Source organism: Orcinus orca, chromosome 11 (assembly GCF_937001465.1).
Source record: "Orcinus orca chromosome 11, mOrcOrc1.1, whole genome shotgun sequence".
NCBI lineage: Eukaryota > Metazoa > Chordata > Mammalia > Artiodactyla > Delphinidae > Orcinus > Orcinus orca.
In genome coordinates this window covers 4,990,092-5,008,226 of record NC_064569.1, presented here as the reverse complement: position 1 = coordinate 5,008,226, position 18,135 = coordinate 4,990,092, and the positions used below count along the sequence as shown (strand labels likewise).

The 18,135-nt window shown below is 42.7% G+C and overlaps 2 protein-coding genes across 4 annotated transcripts in view; both read right to left on the bottom strand.

Moving 5' to 3' along the window:
• Positions 1-1,098: 1,098 nt before the first annotated feature.
• DYRK4 (dual specificity tyrosine phosphorylation regulated kinase 4) lies at positions 1,099-9,819 on the bottom strand. The gene is given in 7 exon segments (XM_049693867.1): positions 1,099-1,338; positions 2,044-2,224; positions 4,562-4,658; positions 4,661-4,690; positions 8,023-8,083; positions 9,646-9,696; positions 9,698-9,819. Coding segments are annotated over 7 exon segments (705 nt in total). The 5' UTR covers positions 9,743-9,819.
• An 832-nt stretch (positions 9,820-10,651) lies between these two features.
• Positions 10,652-18,135, bottom strand: part of RAD51AP1 (RAD51 associated protein 1) — a 28,611-nt gene continuing 21,127 nt past the window's right edge. The window contains exons 8-9 of one of the 3 annotated variants that reach the window (XM_049693864.1): positions 17,128-17,277; positions 10,652-12,281 (exon numbers count right to left, since the gene is read on the bottom strand). In XM_049693864.1, the coding sequence (XP_049549821.1) occupies positions 12,214-12,281; positions 17,128-17,277 (218 nt within the window). In that variant the 3' untranslated portion in view covers positions 10,652-12,213. The other 2 variants (XM_049693863.1, XM_049693865.1) reach the window with 2 other exon arrangements.

Below are 18,135 nucleotides of genomic sequence, written 5' to 3'. Positions count from 1 at the left end.
CGACTTTGTCAACCCCTTACATGTTTGTCTTTCCCAGGACTTTCTCTTGACCCTCTGCTACTCTCTACCATCTTCCCTAGGTGATCTCATCCAAACCCATAGCTTCAATTACCTGGTGTCTCCCTTCATGGACAGTTACACACTGATTAAAATGAAAACTACGAAGCCATGTATGATGTTTATGATGTTATGATCTTGAGTGCCTTGTACACATTTATCTGTACTATAATTACAACCATATACAGACTGAGTTCGTGTAGGTAAAGACTAGAAGGGCAGGTGGTGGGTGAGTGGATACATCCTGTAGTTTGCTCGTCTTCCGTCCTTCGGGAAAGCTGTTGTGTCCTACTCCACGTGGTCCTGGAGAAGCATCAGTCATGGCACTGCCACCACACCACACCACACTGTGGGCTTGTGACCCAGGCTGGCCAATCAGAGGACCCCAATATCTCAGACACAGTGATGAGTTCAAGTCCGACCAATCACCTCTGAGACTTTCCCACCAGCAGGAAGACTGCATCTTCTGACTGGCCGAGAGTGGTCACCTTAACTTCTGGGCAGAGCTTGTCTTCAGAGTGAAGTTAACCATAAAAAGAAGCAAGACTAATGCGGGAGAGGGAGTCTGAGCTCCATGATCTTGTCTGAACTCCTAGATCTTGCTGTATCTACACTTAGCCCTCCAGATTCCCCAGTCACATAAACCGATAAATGTCCTTTAAACTAGTTGGAACTCAGCTTCTGTCATTTTCAAACCAGAATCCTGACTGTCTTGGGCAAGAGGAAAAAAGTGTTTTTTTATTATTTAGCGTCCTCTCAGTGATGCTGTAACACTGAGTACTTAACCCTCTCCCCACCCCATCTCCCCACACACGCACCCGTTGTTGTATTTGATTGAGGGCATAAGGAAGGAGCATGGGTGCAAGGACATCCTTTCCAATCCCTCATCATAGGAATCATGCCAATAGGCCATGTGAATAGAGGGGTTTTTTTTAAACCTTTATGCATTAAAAAACAACAGTCTTAAGTATTGTACAATAGAAGTGCTGTCTCTAATACAAATCACTGGTGGAAAGGAACAGGACACACCCTCCTCTCAGGTCACACAATAGGTGGTAAAATGTTTGTGTTCTCGGGGGAGCAGTTTTTGTTTTGTTGTCCTGTGGAGGCCTTGGACTCCGCTGGCCCAACAACTGCCTCGGGCTTTCCGGAAGCTTCTGCTAAATGAGGCAGCTGGACTTCAGCTGTGTGCTGGACAGAGCCCTGCTGACTACCTGAGTTCTGACCCTGTTTAGTGGCGCCTTCGTTGATTTTGTCTTTAGTCTCTATTTGAAGGATCATCTCTGCCAAAGAGGAGAGAGCAGGAACAAGTAAGTGTTCAAATATGAATTACATTCTAACTGTCCATTAGGCTGTAAGTCATTTGGGGGACATCTGGTTGTAATGATACAAAAACAAGTCATTTGTAAAGCACATTCTGTGTGCCAGGCATTATTCTAAGCCCTTTACACTTACTGGTTCCTTTGATCCTTCCTGCAACCAGAGAGAATAGGCATTATTCTCATTCTCATAAATGGAGAAACTGCAGCACAAAGAGGTTAAGTAAATTGCCCAAGGGCCCACAGCTGGTAAGTGGTAGGGCCAGACTTTATCCCAGGCAGCCTGACTCCAGTGACCGAGTACATAACCATGAGGCTATATTGCATATAAAAGATCCTTGCGTAATTCCATAATCTGATCAAAATTCAAAAGGTAATTATAGGGCTTGCAGAGGAGGACGCATGGAAAGAAAAGGAAAGGAGGGGAATAGGAATTGGAGATAGGAGAAACACAGAAATTCCTAATGATGAGAGGGCAAAAAAAGAGGAGAACCCAGCCACAACCAAGTTTCCTGAAAGAGGAAAATCCCCAAATTACGAAGTGTCAGGCCAGTAGTGATGAAGCCAGAATAATTAACCAAGGTTGAGCTCAGAGAAATTGGCAGGCAATCCTCCAGAGACGGCTGACCCCCTGGATTATGGAAATAGGACTGGCTATTTGAGGGACTGTTCCTTGTTTGCCCAAGTGATGTTGCCCTTGAACCTTGCCCTTCCTGGCCTCAGAAGGGAAACAGAGACTGGCTTTCCTCAAGGTCTGAAGCCTGGGCTGTGCTTTGAGGTTCCGCGGCTCATGAATCCAAGCATGCCTGAGGGCCTGGTCAGGGGTCACGCGAAGAGAAGGCTCCCAGCTACACACCAACAAAGCCCAGCATTGGTTAGGGTTTTATTTCCCTTTTTAATAATGAAATATTTTCAAAGAACCTAAATAAGATATAAAAATGGTTCATTTTTAAAGAACCCATTTAAGCTATGTTAAAACTCAAAGATACCATAGAACAGAGCTCATGACATATAATTTTAAAGTACCTGGAGGCAACTATTGGAAATGATCTTTGTAGAAAATGTGTATGACAAGCCGAGGAATATCTCACAGCCCAAATTCCGTTACAAGAAATATTAGAGAAAATCGAAACCAGTGGGATTTAGGGTTTAGTAAACTAAGAACATCAAAATGAAGAGATGCTTAATTGTGATTCCCAAACTATGGAATTTGGACCTCCAAGTATATCACAAAGAACATTATAGAACACTAGAATATTAAGATCATGAGGGGACTTGGAGATAATCCAAACTGCTAATGCAGTAACAAGATACACTTGACAAAATACACTTGACCCACCATGGAATCATCTTGCCTTTCTTGAGTAATTTTAGTAACATGGCACTAACTCACAGAACTAGCTATTCCAGCTTTAAAAAACTCCAATTCTTTAAAAGTTGTTCATTTTGATTGAGCCAAGATTCACTTCTCAGGAACTTTTAGCTTAGTAACTTTGACCCGGTCTTAAATTCTACCCATTAGCATCATACAGAATGAGACAACTAATCCATCTTTTATGTCACAACCCTTCAACTATCTGAAAACATTTACATGACTACTAGTTATTGATCATATGACATGATCAGTTCCTTCCTAGATAGGAAATCTCAGCTGTTATCTAACTGGTGTCCATCATGCTGGGAATAGCTACTAACTGCGAGGAGATGGCATTAATATTTCAGACTCATCGAGGTCTAAACAACTCAAGTTCCCAGTTCTTTGTCCAATGAACTGCTGTTAAGCTACATCTCACCTCTCCTGAACTCCTAGAGTTAGCCTATAAAATCTAGACACAGAACTTTACCTTTATCCCTATTAAATCTGACCCAAAACTTTTAGTCTCTCAAAGACTTGCTAATTAGCCAAATACGAAGTAATAAAACAACAGGCCCTGACAGCATGACTGCCTCTTACAAGGTGTGAGCAACCAGCCCTTTGCACTAAAAAGGAGAATAATTTCATTCCTGGCTCTGAGTTTCTGGATTACCCACCTCTGTCTCAGTACTGAGTTTCTGTTACGAGTTAATGGCCATTCATTCTATCGCCTCAGCAAGAGGCTGGGGTGGAGTGGGGGTCATGATGGGGTACAGGATCCTTCTCTGTCTCCATTTTTCAGATGGGTAGCATGACTCCGCAGATGGGAAAACTTTCGGCAGGCCCTGGTGGTTTATTTTCTGAGCTAGTACCTAAACTCCAGATGCACAAATGCCAGAAGAGTAGTATTTTGCTAAAACTACTTCATCCCACTGAAGGAATGAGAGAACATAAAGATATGGTCTTCTAAAACTACTAAACAATTATAGGACTAATACAGCTGGAAGAGACCTTAGGAATACCCCACTCTACAGAAAAGGAAACTGAAGCCCAGAGAGACGATGACTTGTCCAATATCACGTGGCTAATTTATTTGCCACTCAGTGGAGACAGACTTGCATAACCTCTTTAAAATTGGTGACAACAGCTAGTATTTTCTAAATACCTTCTAATCTAGGTACAGTTCTAAGGTACTTTATGGACTATTGGGGTTTTTTTTTTATCAATACTATGACGGGTGAAGTACAGAGCCTACTTTCTAAGATTCAAAATATGCCTATAGATTCTAAAAAGCTGTACATAATAAATGGTTTATAGATCACCCTTTCCCTAGTTCCCTAATATGAGAGGATTTAGATTCTAAATCCTAGGGGAATGGGTGGGAAGGGGCCTGAAACCAGCTTGTACTGGGCATGTATGCAAATAGTTACTGATACAACAGACTCTCTGAAGACCTGGGCTTCAGTCCATGAAACAGAAAACACGGAGGACTTGCCTACAACCTTGCTTCCAGGCAGTCAGGGCAAGAAGGAAGCAAGCTCGACCCACACGCTGTGTAATCCAGGGCAAGTCACTTAATCTCTCGAGCCTCAGGCTCCACGTCTCAAAACATCAGGTCGTCTGTCCCACTGACCACACAGGATGGACAGTGGAGACAGCAGTCTGATGAGGCAACAGATAGGAAAGCATCTCGTAGACCCTAAAGATCTATGGTCCGTGTTTATTATGTCCCATGACTGCCTCCCAGCCCCAGACTTTCACCAGCAAACGTGTGGGAAAGTACAGTGTTTAAGAGGAAACCCAGAAGCAAAGACACCCTGACAAAACTCACACCAAACACTTTCTCAGAAAGTCCAGGAAACCGGTGTCGTAGGTTTTCAGCACCATGGTGAGATCCTTGGAATCCGGGTATCTTTTTTTCCCCTTTTGTTGGTTATATTTTTAGGAAAACCTTTGGAATCTTTAGAGATACAACATTATGTGTTTAGTTCCAGGTGTGAATATGCATTGGTCACATCACAGCTGTTCACTCAACCTTGCTGCTTCTGGGAGTGGTCTCTGCAGCTCTCCCGCCCCCTCACACACAGACAAACACACCCGCAGTCTTAGTTTAAAATAACCACATGTACATTACCCAATGAATACAATTTACTTTTACAAATAACTTCCTACTACTCGGCATGTTCTGAGCCACCACCTCCTCCTCCTGGAATCAATCAAATGATTTTAATGGTTTAACATTAACCAACGTAAAATAATAGTGATGATGATGATGATGACGATGATAATAGTAAAGTAAATCTGAAGTGACAGAAACGGTCCGCTGCGAACAAAAAGCATGTTGTCCATTCTTGGCTTTTCTATGCCCTTGATCCTCCCTCACCCCAAAACGTGAGAATTTGGGACACCCATGGGGAATAACAGGAAAGTCATTTTAGGAGAAGGATTGACTTTCAGAGCTCACGTACAAGCCACACAAGCAAGTTAACCTCATTTCTTATTTTTAGTCGTGTCAAAATTTTGTCCATAACTGGAATGATCAAACTTGGTGGTGGCTTAAGACACTACTTGGAATGATTTTCTTCAGCCATTTCCACGGATTAAAGCCCTCACCAAATGTATCTTCTGTCATTGCTGAAAACAGACCCCTGAAGACAGGTCCAAAGGTGGCCTGAGAACACAGTGCAATGCCTTGAAGGCAAGACCATTCGTTTGGACATCTAGGTCGTGGTGAGCATGTTCAGAAAGGTGACCATGTATGCTCACACCTTGTAAATATACATGTAAAAGGGCAGATATGTATATACACACATGCAAAATGGACACATTCCATGAAATTCTCACAAAAACTCGGGGTTCATACAATGGACATCCTGGAAGGTACATAATGAAATGCTTCTAATTACTTTTGCAATCAATACAATTTGCAGGGCGTCCAACAGGACACCTGCTCTTACTGAATTCCTGTAAGAGCCCATGAATGTGTGTATGTGTGTATATACACACATGGGTATCTGTGTGTTTATATAGAAAAAAATGGGCTGGGGGTACTGCATAGGGCATAGGTCCTGTGAACTCCTTTTTGACTGTGGCACCAGGGCTCCCACCTTATCCTATATTGTCTTTGGTCAAAGAAGAATTAGATTCACGGGCTTACAAATAACATAGCTCCTGCAGTCATCTTTATGTAATTGCTTTTCTTGTACAAGTTTTTCCTACCTCTCTGACCTTCCCCAATATCTCCTTATTCTCCCCACCTCCTCTTGCTGTCTGGAGCACCTACGTATCTTGCTACCTTTGAAGAAACAACTTTCCTCTTAATTAAGGGTATTAACTAGGAGTGGCTGGGGGCTGAGGACCTGTTGGCAGCCCAAACCTGGGGAAGGGAGAGCCAAGAACTTAAGTGGATATAGTGTTTCCAAACTCGCCTCATCATAAGCTGCTGTAAAAAACATACAGACTTCTGAGTCCCACCTCAAACACACTATACCATAGGAGGATCCTAGGAATCAGCATTTTCCCCAAGAACCCAAATGATTCTTATAATCAAATAAAATTTGGGAAACACGGATGAGGATGCAGCTCCCAATAACGTCCTTTCTTACGCAGGAAGGGAAGATGTGTGCTTTTGCTACCAAAATCACATTCGGAAGCTTAGTGCTGATGGTAAAAATCGGGTACTCTATGAAATGGACATGTGTCTGTCTTTGGTACCCTCTTACCAAAATGCCTATATTCCCTTCCTTTTGATTCCCCCAAGTACAATCTCTTGAGTTCAGGGTTATAGGCTGGAGATGTGACTCTTCCCACATTGCCTTTGTCTAGCAGGAGGGAACACCAATGCTCCTACTTGTCTTTCCCTAAGTCCTTTGAAATCCAAAAGGCTGAATTAAAAGTGGTGGATGGGAAAAGGACATCTGGGGTCAAGAGACCAGTTCCATTGCCCCATGCATAAGTTATACCAGCGAGTCGGCCAGATGCTCTGCTCTGGTATGGGACTGACCAATCCGAGTGGACGACAGTCTTGGCATTGGAGGGGGATCCTGGAGGACCTTTTCTTGCCAGACCTTAAAATTTTAGTTTCTGGATCGTGGGCTCAGGGCTGTGGCTTTTTAACCAACTGGTACAGAAATAGACTACATTTTAACCCCCAGGTGGCTGAACCAATAAATACCGACTGCCCATCAACATGACTGAAACACTTTTGTCCAGGAGGGTCCCCCAGGGTGGTGTTTTTTGACTTTCCTCTTGATGGGACAAGATGTGGAGAGAAATTATGTGATTTGTCTACCCGTTTTGAGGCCACCGTTGGGTGAAAATAAGAGGCAGGAGGGCTGGGAACGACAGTGTGAGCCTGTGAACTAAGCTGACGACAATGTCGTTCCGGATGGCAGGGAGCCCGTCTGTGGAGCCCTCGTTCCTCACATCTGGCTTCACTCCACTTGGCTGACATTAGGGCCACTACGGCTTTTTGTACACAGGAATCCCTTAGCAAAGGGATTTTAGATCTGGGACTGGCTTCATCTTCTGGTTCACAGTGGCTCAGAAGCCCGGCCCGAGTTGGACTTCATTGATCCCCCGGTCCGTCCTGTACAGCACAGCTTGGCTCGAAAGACAGAGGATCATAAAATCCAGGGTCTGGGAACTGGGATGGGGGGGTGCAGCATGGAGACTGTGGATGAAGCTTCATTCCAGCAATTAGGCAGATGTCCTATACAAAACTGACAAGCCATAGCTGACAGCCCTTGCTTACCCATTTTATACCAAAGTTGCAATGAATCTGGAATAGTGAGGGACTGGGGGATTAGGAGAATTTCAGCAGGAAAGAATAAGGCTCCATTAATGATAAACTGTAGCAATGGAATTTTCCACTGTTCTTGCAAAGACGCTTCTGCTCTTTGATTTCCTTCACGGTGCGTAGTGCGCGCGGGCAGGCAAGCTGCCAGGGGAGGTGGGGAGAACTGTTAGGAGAGGGTAGAGTTCTAATCTTTTGGAGTTTCAAGATCTGCTGGTAGGCCTTCTGAGAAGGAACCTGGTCATTCTCGGCACCTGTGCATTTTCACTGCCGAGCCCTCGCTCCCAGTGACTGCCCCACCCATCTCCATCATGCCCCTGGTACCACGGCTCAGCATCTTTTTACTTTTCTGAAAGAAACCTCTAAGCACAGCCTGCCTTTTGGGGTGTGGCCAGAGGAAGAGCATCATATGGGGTGTAGGGCATGGAAGGTGTCTTCCGGGGCTGGGAAACCTCATCAGCTACAACAGGAAAAAGAGAGTCAGACCTGGGACTCACCAAAGAACGTCTGTCTCCTGGAGGCCGTCTGGATGAAGTGGGTCGGTGGCAAGCCCAGCACCTTCAACAAGGACAAAGCAGTGGATTCCCTCCTCTGGAGTCACACATTCCAAGACTGTTAGAACTGGGTGTGACTTCAGCTAAACGTTGTCTTCTACAGATAAGGACCCAGGATATGAAGCGATAACCTCAAGCCAGTGGCAGAGCAGGTCCAGAGCCTGAGACTTGACTCCTGATCCAGGGCCGTTTCAGTACCCCGAGCACTGACACCACCCACATTATTCTAAACAGACATCAGCACCTACTAGACAGGCCACTCGTGATAGCAGGCAGATCACACTGTCCAAGCAAGTAAACCCGTGCAGCTGCGGACCACCCCTGAATTAAGGAGTGACACATCCCAGCTCAGAGCATGGGAAGGGAGGAAAGGAAAAGGAGATGGAGATCACCAGATGGGCATCAGACCACGATATGACAAAGTATCTTCTGAAAAGACAAGGGTAACACCTGCTTGGTCACCTTTCCCCACTGCCACCTAGAGGGGTGCACACAGAAGAGAGAAACGACAGGTGTCCCCCTCAGCTCTGGGCCCCTGTCCTTGCAGCCAGGTTCCCAGGTTGTCCCTTCTTGACCCTGCCCTCCTGTTCCTGAGCCGCGCTGACTGAGGTCAGGAGGAAGCTGCAGTTCAGGGGCAGTAGGAACCTCCACCCAGATCCCATGCCCTCCACTGGAGGAGAAAATTGGAGGATTGGCTCAGGGATGCTTCACTGAATCGTCCATCATCAACCTTAGAAGCCATGGACTCTGGTCCCCTCATTTTACAGACATCCAGACCAGGGAAGTGACTTGCCAAAGAGGAGGACCAGCCTCCGGGTTTACTGATTTCCAGGGCAGTGTTCATCCCACCATAGCTATCATTTATAGCTCCTGCTAACTAAATTAGTGGAATACTTTATTATCAGTTTCAACCATAAGATGAATCTCTACATTAATTCCCAAGGATGCATGTGTCTCCCCAACCAACCTTTAACTTTAAGACAATCTAGAAAATGGGGATTTGGGATGAATGGATAGATAGGTTGAGAGAGAGAGGAATTAGATACGTCTTTGCTCCCTGGGGAAACCCTAAAATGTGAAATTTCCAATTTTTAGGATTATTTTCTCCCATCTAATTTGGTGTAACAAGATGCCTTTAGGTAAAAGAAGAGCAGGTATAATGAATAACCATGTGAGAGTCTTGGTAAAGCCTTTTCATTGCATGATATTCTTCCCAGAAAGTTAAGATGGTAAGTAACAACTGAACAGTGCACAGATTTCAATGGGTGTCATGTCAGCCTGGTTTTTAGATTCTTTGGAATATATCTGAAAGACCAGTATAACAGTTTTATTTTAAATGTCACTATTCACAATATGCTGGCAGTTACATCCTTTGCAGTTACTTACATTTATGATAAAAACGTTAGATGTCGACTCAAAAGTGTACATAATTTCAAAACATCCAACCCTGTCCCGTAAACAGATGCAGGCCATTGCCCTAGAGCGAGTCCGATGCAGCCTGGAGTCTGAGAGCGGAAGTTACCCCTCCCGAGGGCATCGGTTGGAAGGCAGCCGGGTCCGCCTCACCTCCATGATGCAGGCTAGCTGCTCCACCTCGTTCTCCCCAGGGAACAGGGGGGTAGCCCGTGTACAGCTCGGCCATGATGCAGCCCAGGCTCCACATATCAAGGGCTATGTTGTAGGGATGGCCCAGGATCACCTCTGGGGATCGGTAGAACCGGCTTTGGATGTAGGTGTAGACTGCAGGGGAAAGAAAGAGAAACCTCACGTGGAAATCTCCTCTCCAGAGCACGCGGCTCCACATACCTGCTCAGGCGGGGGTGGACGATAATTAATTAAGAACCCCCCCTACCCCCGACTTCTTTTCACTCTCCGGGCTTTGCAGGGAGAAGGAAGTACAAATGGTCAGCACTTATGAGTCCCATCCCACATCTAATCTCATCACATCCCCAGAGCAACCTGATTATCATGAGGGGCTGTTAGCCTCACGTTACTGATAAAGAACTCTAAAGTAGGCATTGTTCTAGAGAAGTGAATTTGTCAGGCAAGCTTTCAAAAAAGAAAACATAAGACGAATATAAAGCTAAGTTTTCAAATTGTCTGATTAATCTGGGGTAGACGCTCTCTGAAGTACTGCGATTTGGCAAGGGAAGACGTGTATGAAAGTTGAAAAAGAAGCGTGGAAAATGCATAATGTAAAAATGTATATTCCATATATTATGTGCATTGTGTTACATAAAGTATAGAAAGAAAAGTTCAACAAAATCTCAGCAGACGAGGATGTACAGAGGATATTTAGTATTGCAGGCAGTCTAGATTTTACAGAGGAGGAAACTGAGGTTGGAGAAATGGGACATTACAGGTATTTGCAAATGCTGTTAACTGGTTACCTAGATGGGGGCAGGGCAAGGGATTTTTGTAGTCACTTCTCTGTTGTTTGACTTGGGTACAGTAAGGATGTAATAATTTTTAGTGATTTAAAACAAAGATTTAATAAAAATGACTTTGTACCCTGTCTGTTTCCAAAATGGACATGAGGCACTTTGCAATCAAAGTACGAATATACAGGAAAGATTTTTTAAATGAATTTAATGACAGAGGAAGACAAATACAGTATGATTTCACTTACATGTGGAATCTAAAAAACAAGTGAACAAACAAAAGGAAAGAGAAATGTCTATTTAGGTCTTCTGCCCATTTTTGGATTGGGTTGTTTGTGTTTTTGATACTGAGCTGCATGAGCTGCTTGTATATTTTGGAGATTAATCATTTGTCAGTTGCTTCGTTTGCAAATATTTTCTCCCATTCTGAGGGTTGTATTTTTGTCTTGTTTATGGTTTCCTTTGCTGTGCAAAAACTTCTAAGTTTCATTAGGTCTCATTTGTTTATTTTTGTTTCCATTTCTCTAGGAGGCGGGTCAAAAAGGATCTTGCTGTAGTTTATGTCAAGAGTGTTCTGCCTATGTTTTCCTCTAAGAGTTTTATAGTGTTTGGCCTTTATATTTAGGTCTTTAATCCATTTTGAGTTTATTTTTGTGTATGGTGTTAGGGAGTGTTCTAATTTCCTTCTTTTACATGTAGCTGTCCAGTTTTCCCAGCACCACTTATTGAAGAGGCTGTCTTTTCTCCATTGTATATTCTTGCCTCCTTTATCAAAAATAAGGTGACCATGTGTGCGTGGGTTTATCTCTGGGCTTTTTATCCTGTTCCATTGATCTATAATTCTGTTTTTGTGCCAGTACCATACTGTCTTGATTACTGTAGCTTTGTAGTATGGTCTGAAGTCCAGGAGCCTGAATCTTCCAGCTCCATTTTTCTTTCTCAAGATTGCTTTGGCTATTCGGGGTCCGTTGTGTTTCCACACAAATTGTGAAATTTTTTGTTCTAGTTCTGTGAAAAATGCCATTGATAGTTTGGTAGAGCTTGCATTGAATCTGTAGGTTGCTTTGGGTAGTATAGTCATTTTCACAATGTTGATTCTTCCAATCCAAGAACATGGTATATCTCTCCATCTGTTTGTATCATCTTTAATTTCTTTCATCAGTGTCTTATAGTTTTCTGCATACAGGCCTTTTGTCTCCTTAGGTAGGTTTATTCCTAGGTATTTTATTTTTTTTGTTGCAATGGTAAATGGGAGTGTTTCCTTAATTTCTCTTTCAGATTTTTCATCATTAGTGTATAGGATTGCAAGAGATTTCTGTGCATTAATTTTGCGTCCTGCTATTCTACCAAATTTATTGTTTAGCTCTAGTAGTTTTCTGGTAGCATCTTTAGGATTCTCTATGTATAGTATCATGTCATCTGCAAACAGTGACAGTTTTACTCCTTCTTTTCCGATTTGAATTTATTTCTTTTTCATCTCTGATCGCTCTGGCTAAAACTTCCAAAACTATGTTGAATAATAGTGGTGAGAATGGGCAGCCTTGTCTTGTTCCTGATCTTAGTGGAAATGGTTTCAGTTTTCCACCATTGAGAACGATGTTGGCTGTGGGTTTGTCATATATGGCCTTTATTATATTGAGGTAAGTTCCCTCTATGCCTTTCTGGAGAGTTTAGCATAAATGGGTGTTGAATTTTGTTGAAAGATTTTTCTGCATCTATTGAGATTATCATATGGTTTTTATCCTTCAATTTGTTAACATGGTAAAAGCAGGAAAACTAAATAGTTGAATGACAGCAGCATCACCTGGAGGAATATACAGTCTGGTCCATGGAGGAAACAGACATTCAAATAAAATTTTTTTAAGGAGCCAAGTTGATTTTCAGTCTTCAAGGACGAGTAGAAATTAGCAATGGAAAAAAGGCAAATAAGAACCATCTGAAGACCTGGAGCCATGGGTACTAGCACCCAGTGTGGTGTGGCGGGGGGGTCAAAGGTGAACGTGGGCAGCACGCGACAAGGTTGAAGAAGCGGACAGGGGCCAGCCTGATTCGAAATAGCTTGTGAACTAAACAGGCTAAGGGGTATGTGTGTGGATTTTAAGCAGAGGGGTGTTCGGGCTCAGATTTTATTTTAGGAAACTCCCTCTGGCTAGAGTGGCTTGATGGGTAGGCCCGAGTAGGTTACCAGTCAAGGCAAGGACGCCAGTTAGTAGTCAGAGTAAAGGCAGCAAGTGGAAGGAGAGAGCAGTTTTGAGAAACGCAGGAAATGGACTAGAGCTTGCTGAACGGATGTGAAGGGTGCAAGTGCCTGAGGCACCTCAGCTGACTGACGGTGATGCTATTTACTAACAGAAAATATAGGAGGGAAAACTCCTGGGGAGGGGGAGACATTATTGATTCAGTGATGACTTACATCAAATGATCAAGTGGTCTGTGTCAGGAGCAAGGTCTGGGCTTAAAGATCCTGACTTGGCAGTCACCGTCACACTGGTGACCATTGAACTTGAAGTTGCCCAAGCTTTGAAAGAAAAAAGGACCAGGGGGGAAAAGAATGGAATCTCACAGAATATGGTATGGTAGTGAGAGCTGTGGGTGTAGGTGACACAAAAGATTAGCAAGCCACAAACAATGAAGAGAGGCAGGGAGGCAGGGAGAAAAGTACAAAAGAATGGTGTCATACGCGCCCAGAAATAAAATGTACTAAGCAGGGTATAATGAATAGGGTCTATAAGATACGGTGAGAAAGTGCACCCTGGGTTTGGCAACAGAAAGGTCATGAGTGCTTTCTGCAAGGCCAGTCTTGACGCACATTAAGGTAATTTTCAGTGGAAAGTACTAATATCAATAGCATAGAGAAAACAGGTTCATCAAGCTCGTCCAGATGACTAATTAATGATATTAGTACTAACACAGGGTAGGCTCTTAATAAACGTTTATTGTTAAACTGCCGCACACAGAGTACCTCAATACCGTGTCCCTGGGAAACATGTTTCCAAGAAGGGGTGGGGCGGGGTAGGTAAGGGGGTGTAAGACAGTAGAAAATATATACTCGATAAGAAAAAATATATATAATAGCAGTAGGATCATAATTCCTACATAAAATCATCACTTTAATCACAATTCTAAATACTTATCTTCACATTAACACAGATATTTCATTAACCAAGAATAACTGAGCTAAGTATTATGTATTTTTTAATGGTTAACATGATTCAAAGTATTTTTATTAAAAATTGAAATTTGGTTTGGTTGAAGTTCTCACCATAAAGTATCACTATTTTTACTCACAGTGAATTAGGATGTAAGCTTCCGAAAGGGCTGTACTATCTAATACAATAGGGGTGACAAGTACTTGACAGCCACCCTCTAGAGCACGGGCTTAATGTAAAAGTGACGACTTTAAGAAACAGCTCTTCCCTTTATATTTACAACAAAAAGGCTAACTTTTTTTGCAAAGCACTCATTTTATCATGAAATGTAGACAGAGACAGATGGATGCATTAGCATCAAGGAAAAGTGCATATCACAACTTTTTCACTTTTATTAAAAGTTTTGACAATGAGGGCTTCATAAAATGTCACAAAATTCTATTTGCTATCTAACCATCTACTTCGAAGTAGGAGACATACGCTATAGTATAGCAACTGTTTTGGGTTTTTTTGTTTTTTTTTTTCTTTTGCGGTACGCGGGCCTCTCACTGCTGGGGCCTCTCCCGTTGCGGAGCACAGGCTCCGGACGCGCAGGCTCAGTGGCCATGGCTCACGGGTCCAGCCGCTCCGCGGCATGTGGGATCCTCCCAGACTGGGGCACGAACCCGTGTCCCCTGCATCGGCAGGCGGACTCTCAACCACTGCGCCACCAGGGAAGCCGATCAACTGTTTTAATATGGAAAATTATTCTGAATTCTCAATATAAAAACATTTGGCTAAAATATGAAACATCATTGCAACAAAACTGACAATGCAGGTTAAGTAACTTACAAGATTTCAGAAATGTCTCCTGGGAGAAATGGGAATTTTCCTTTTGCCAGATAAACTGTGCACAGTTAAATTTCAGGTGCCATAAACTAGACAAAGCCAGAAAGAAGCATCGGGCATGTTACTAGGAAAGAACAACATGTAACGGGGACATCCTCCATGTCAAACTGATAGCCACGTAATGACAGTGACTTATTATATACATATAAGGGAAAGAGAATATGCTCTTCAGAAGGGGATGACATTCCAAGATAATTCTTATAAACAAACCTCTTACTGAAGTCTCAGATAGCTTTTCAGAGAACAATCACAAAACAGGTAGAGATCATTTATACAACTTTAAAGGATTCATTTATGTTACAACACCCTCCTTAGATATAAACACAAATATAAACATGCTTATAAAAGTGAGATCTTCTTGATCAAACATTTTCTTGCCACTACACTCAGCTACTAGCAGCATTTGGATGCAAAGGTTTAACTCGTGCTAATCGGGACAAGCCAAGGCGGAGACTCTGAGTTGGAGACTTCACAGACACTCTGGCCAGTGGGCTACGGCTGCTGCTTCCAGACACCGCTGCAAAAAGACAGATCACCTGGTGCTGAGAACGTCAGAAATCTCGTAACAAAGGTCAGTTTATAAAACAGAAGAGGCAAAAAAAGGAGTTAAGCGTTATTCTGCTATGCAGGTTCTATCAAGTTACATATTAGATCAAAAGAATGGGAAGTACTAAAGAGCAGAAAATATGTAGCATTGCATATTTTCAAACATCCTCAGAGGCCAAGGTAATGACACCGAAACTTTAAATGTGAAAGCTAAATAGGAAAGTTGGGAGCAAAGAACACTGATTGTAAAGACATAAAGAAATGAATGGAATTATAATTTCTAAAGTAGTAGCAAAATCTAATGCATTTTTACAAAATTCTGCAACTTTTACAAGTACTCCTTACAGAATCTATTTTTTCAAATATCACATAAGTTTAAATATGACAAATACCATTTTTCTTTATTTATACTAGTTTCATTTATGCTACCACTCTAATACAGCAATCATTTCCAACAAGTATTAAATTTCAGAATTTATCCACATGTATGTTCGTAGCTGGTCATGATTTTAGCCGTAAAAAGTACAAGTGTGTGTGTACTTTTTCCATACAAAGGTTTTATGAACATTGCCATGTTTCCAGCCATCTGATTTATCATTCTTAGTTGCACATACGTGCCACATATTGATCAAATTCCTACAACAAACTTCTGGGTTGTTTCTAGTTTTCACCACTTTTCTATAAATGGCTATAAAGAAATCACTTAGTACTGACCACTTACTACTCTTCCTTCTTTTGAATTCTTTTTAAGGATAAATTCCCAAGATTAGTTCCTAAGTCAAAAGGCCGATTTATTTTTATGGCTCCTGTCAAGCTGTCTTGTAAAGGGATTATAAATTTATAATAAATAATTATACCTGCTACCCCACAACCCAGAGTGCACTGGTTGATACAGCTTTATTATTTTCTAGTTTGAGAGGTATAAAACAGTATTTTATTATTTTAATTTACATTTCCGTGATTACCAGCGAGGCTGCAATTCTTTTCATATTGGTTTCTAGTTGTACTTCTTGGGGTCAGTGGTATGTTATGTCCTTGGCTCATTTTCCCATTGGAATCTTGCTGGTCTTCTCACATTCGTATAAGACAGGAGGCTAGCTGGCAACCTGAGGGTCAAATCCTGCTCTCAGATATACTGTTTGGTCCACATGGTGTTTTAAAAAGTCTGCTTTTAAGAACTAGGAGATTTCACACTAAAATCTGTACTTCTGGCTTCTCTTGAAAAACTCAGACATGGAAATCCGAGATCCATAATCCTGCATGTTAACAGCCAGGTGGAGCAAAGGAACGGCGGCTTCCTTCCAGAGGGCTCGCGCTCTCGAGGGCAGCAACGCCCACTCACTCACGCTTCCTCCCCAGGCCCAATTCCCTCACCTCTGTCACCTGCCCGGCCCTTCCCCACAATGAATTAATAAGCACTTCATGTTTTATGACGTGACTCTTTACCCATCAATCCATTATTTCTTTTTTATCTTTTTGCTTATGCTACCTTCAAATTTCTACAGTCATTATATCAATACTTTTAAAATTCTTTTGTTGCGGAATCACTAATTATTCTCATAAGAAATACACTAAGGATTATCCTTGAACTGACAGAGCTTCATTATTTCAATAACTAATCTTCCGGAACTTTCCTGGTGGCACAGTGGTTTAGAATCCGCCTGCCAATGCAGGAGACACAGGGTCGAGCCCTGGTCTGGGAAGATCCCACATGCCGCAGAGCGGCTAAGCCCGTGTGCCACAACTACTGAGCCTGCGCTCTAGAACCTGCGAGCCACAGCTACTGAGCCCACATGCTGCAACTACTGAAGCCCACGTGCCTAGAGCCCACACTCTGCAAAGAGAAGCCACCACGATGAGAAGTCTGCGCACCGCAACGAAGAGTAGCCCCCACTCGCCGCAACTAGAGAAAGCCCGTGCACAGCAACAAAGACCCAACACAGCCAAAAAAAATTTTTTAAATAAATTAAAAAAAATAATATGAGCAAGTGCTCATATGTAACATTTACAACTAAGAAAAAACAAATCTACTCGTGGTAATTTTCCAAGCCCCTGCCCTTGAGCAGTAAATAAATATACTGTACCTGGTGGGACCCACTTAGGTCTCTTGCTTTCAGCTGGAGGACTTCGTATTTGTAACGGCTTCCTAGTAGCCTCTGAAGAAGGAGAAACCTTTTTCGGTGAGGGCCAAGATTCTGACTTGACAGCAGCAGGAGCAGAATCTACTGAAGTCACTTATTTGAAAAATATACATAAAAAAGGGGTCACGGAGGAAGATAAAGTCTAGCATGTATGTGTGAAAATTATCAAGTTACATAAGCTTATAAGAATTAAAGAAGCAGAATCATAAATTTGAAAAACTCATTCATCAACATTTATTGAGAGTCTAAGAATAGCCATCTTTTATGAGCATTACATGCTAGGAAGTATGGTAAGCATATCATATACATTACCTCTAACCCGTAGAGCAACTCCGATACAGAACTGACTATCCATACTGTCAGTTAAGGAAACAGAGAGGTTAAACAATCTGCCTGTAGTATGAGAGCTAGTAAGTGTCTGAGTCCAGAGTCCACACTTGTAATCACCACACAATAGTGTCTCATCGGAATATGTCAGTGAGACATTTTATTAGGCTCTAGGAATTTACGGTCCAATCACTAGACTCTAGTAGAAAGGGCAGACAAGTACAGAGACGCGTACAGTGCAACGTGGTGAGAGATGACAGACTCTAGAGGTGGTCACGGGGCAGGGAACCTACATCTAGAAGCATCTTGCCGAGGGCGGTGTAAAAGCAGACCACCTCGACGGCTCTACGGTAACCCAGGCGAGAGGGGATCAGGGCCTGAACTAAGGGGGAGAAAGGAGGGAAAACAGCAGAGTGGACGGCTTTAGTAATCAGAAGGGGGAGGCGTGCTGGAGATGAGGGAATCATCATGATTGGCAAGTTCCTGTCAGGAACACACCATCTGATGCCGCCATTTACCCAGAGAATGAACACAGAATGGGAGTGGGTTTGGGTTTTTTGTTGGTTTGTTTTTGATGGAGGGAGGAGAAGCAGAATACAAATTCACTTTCAGATAATGTTTGCT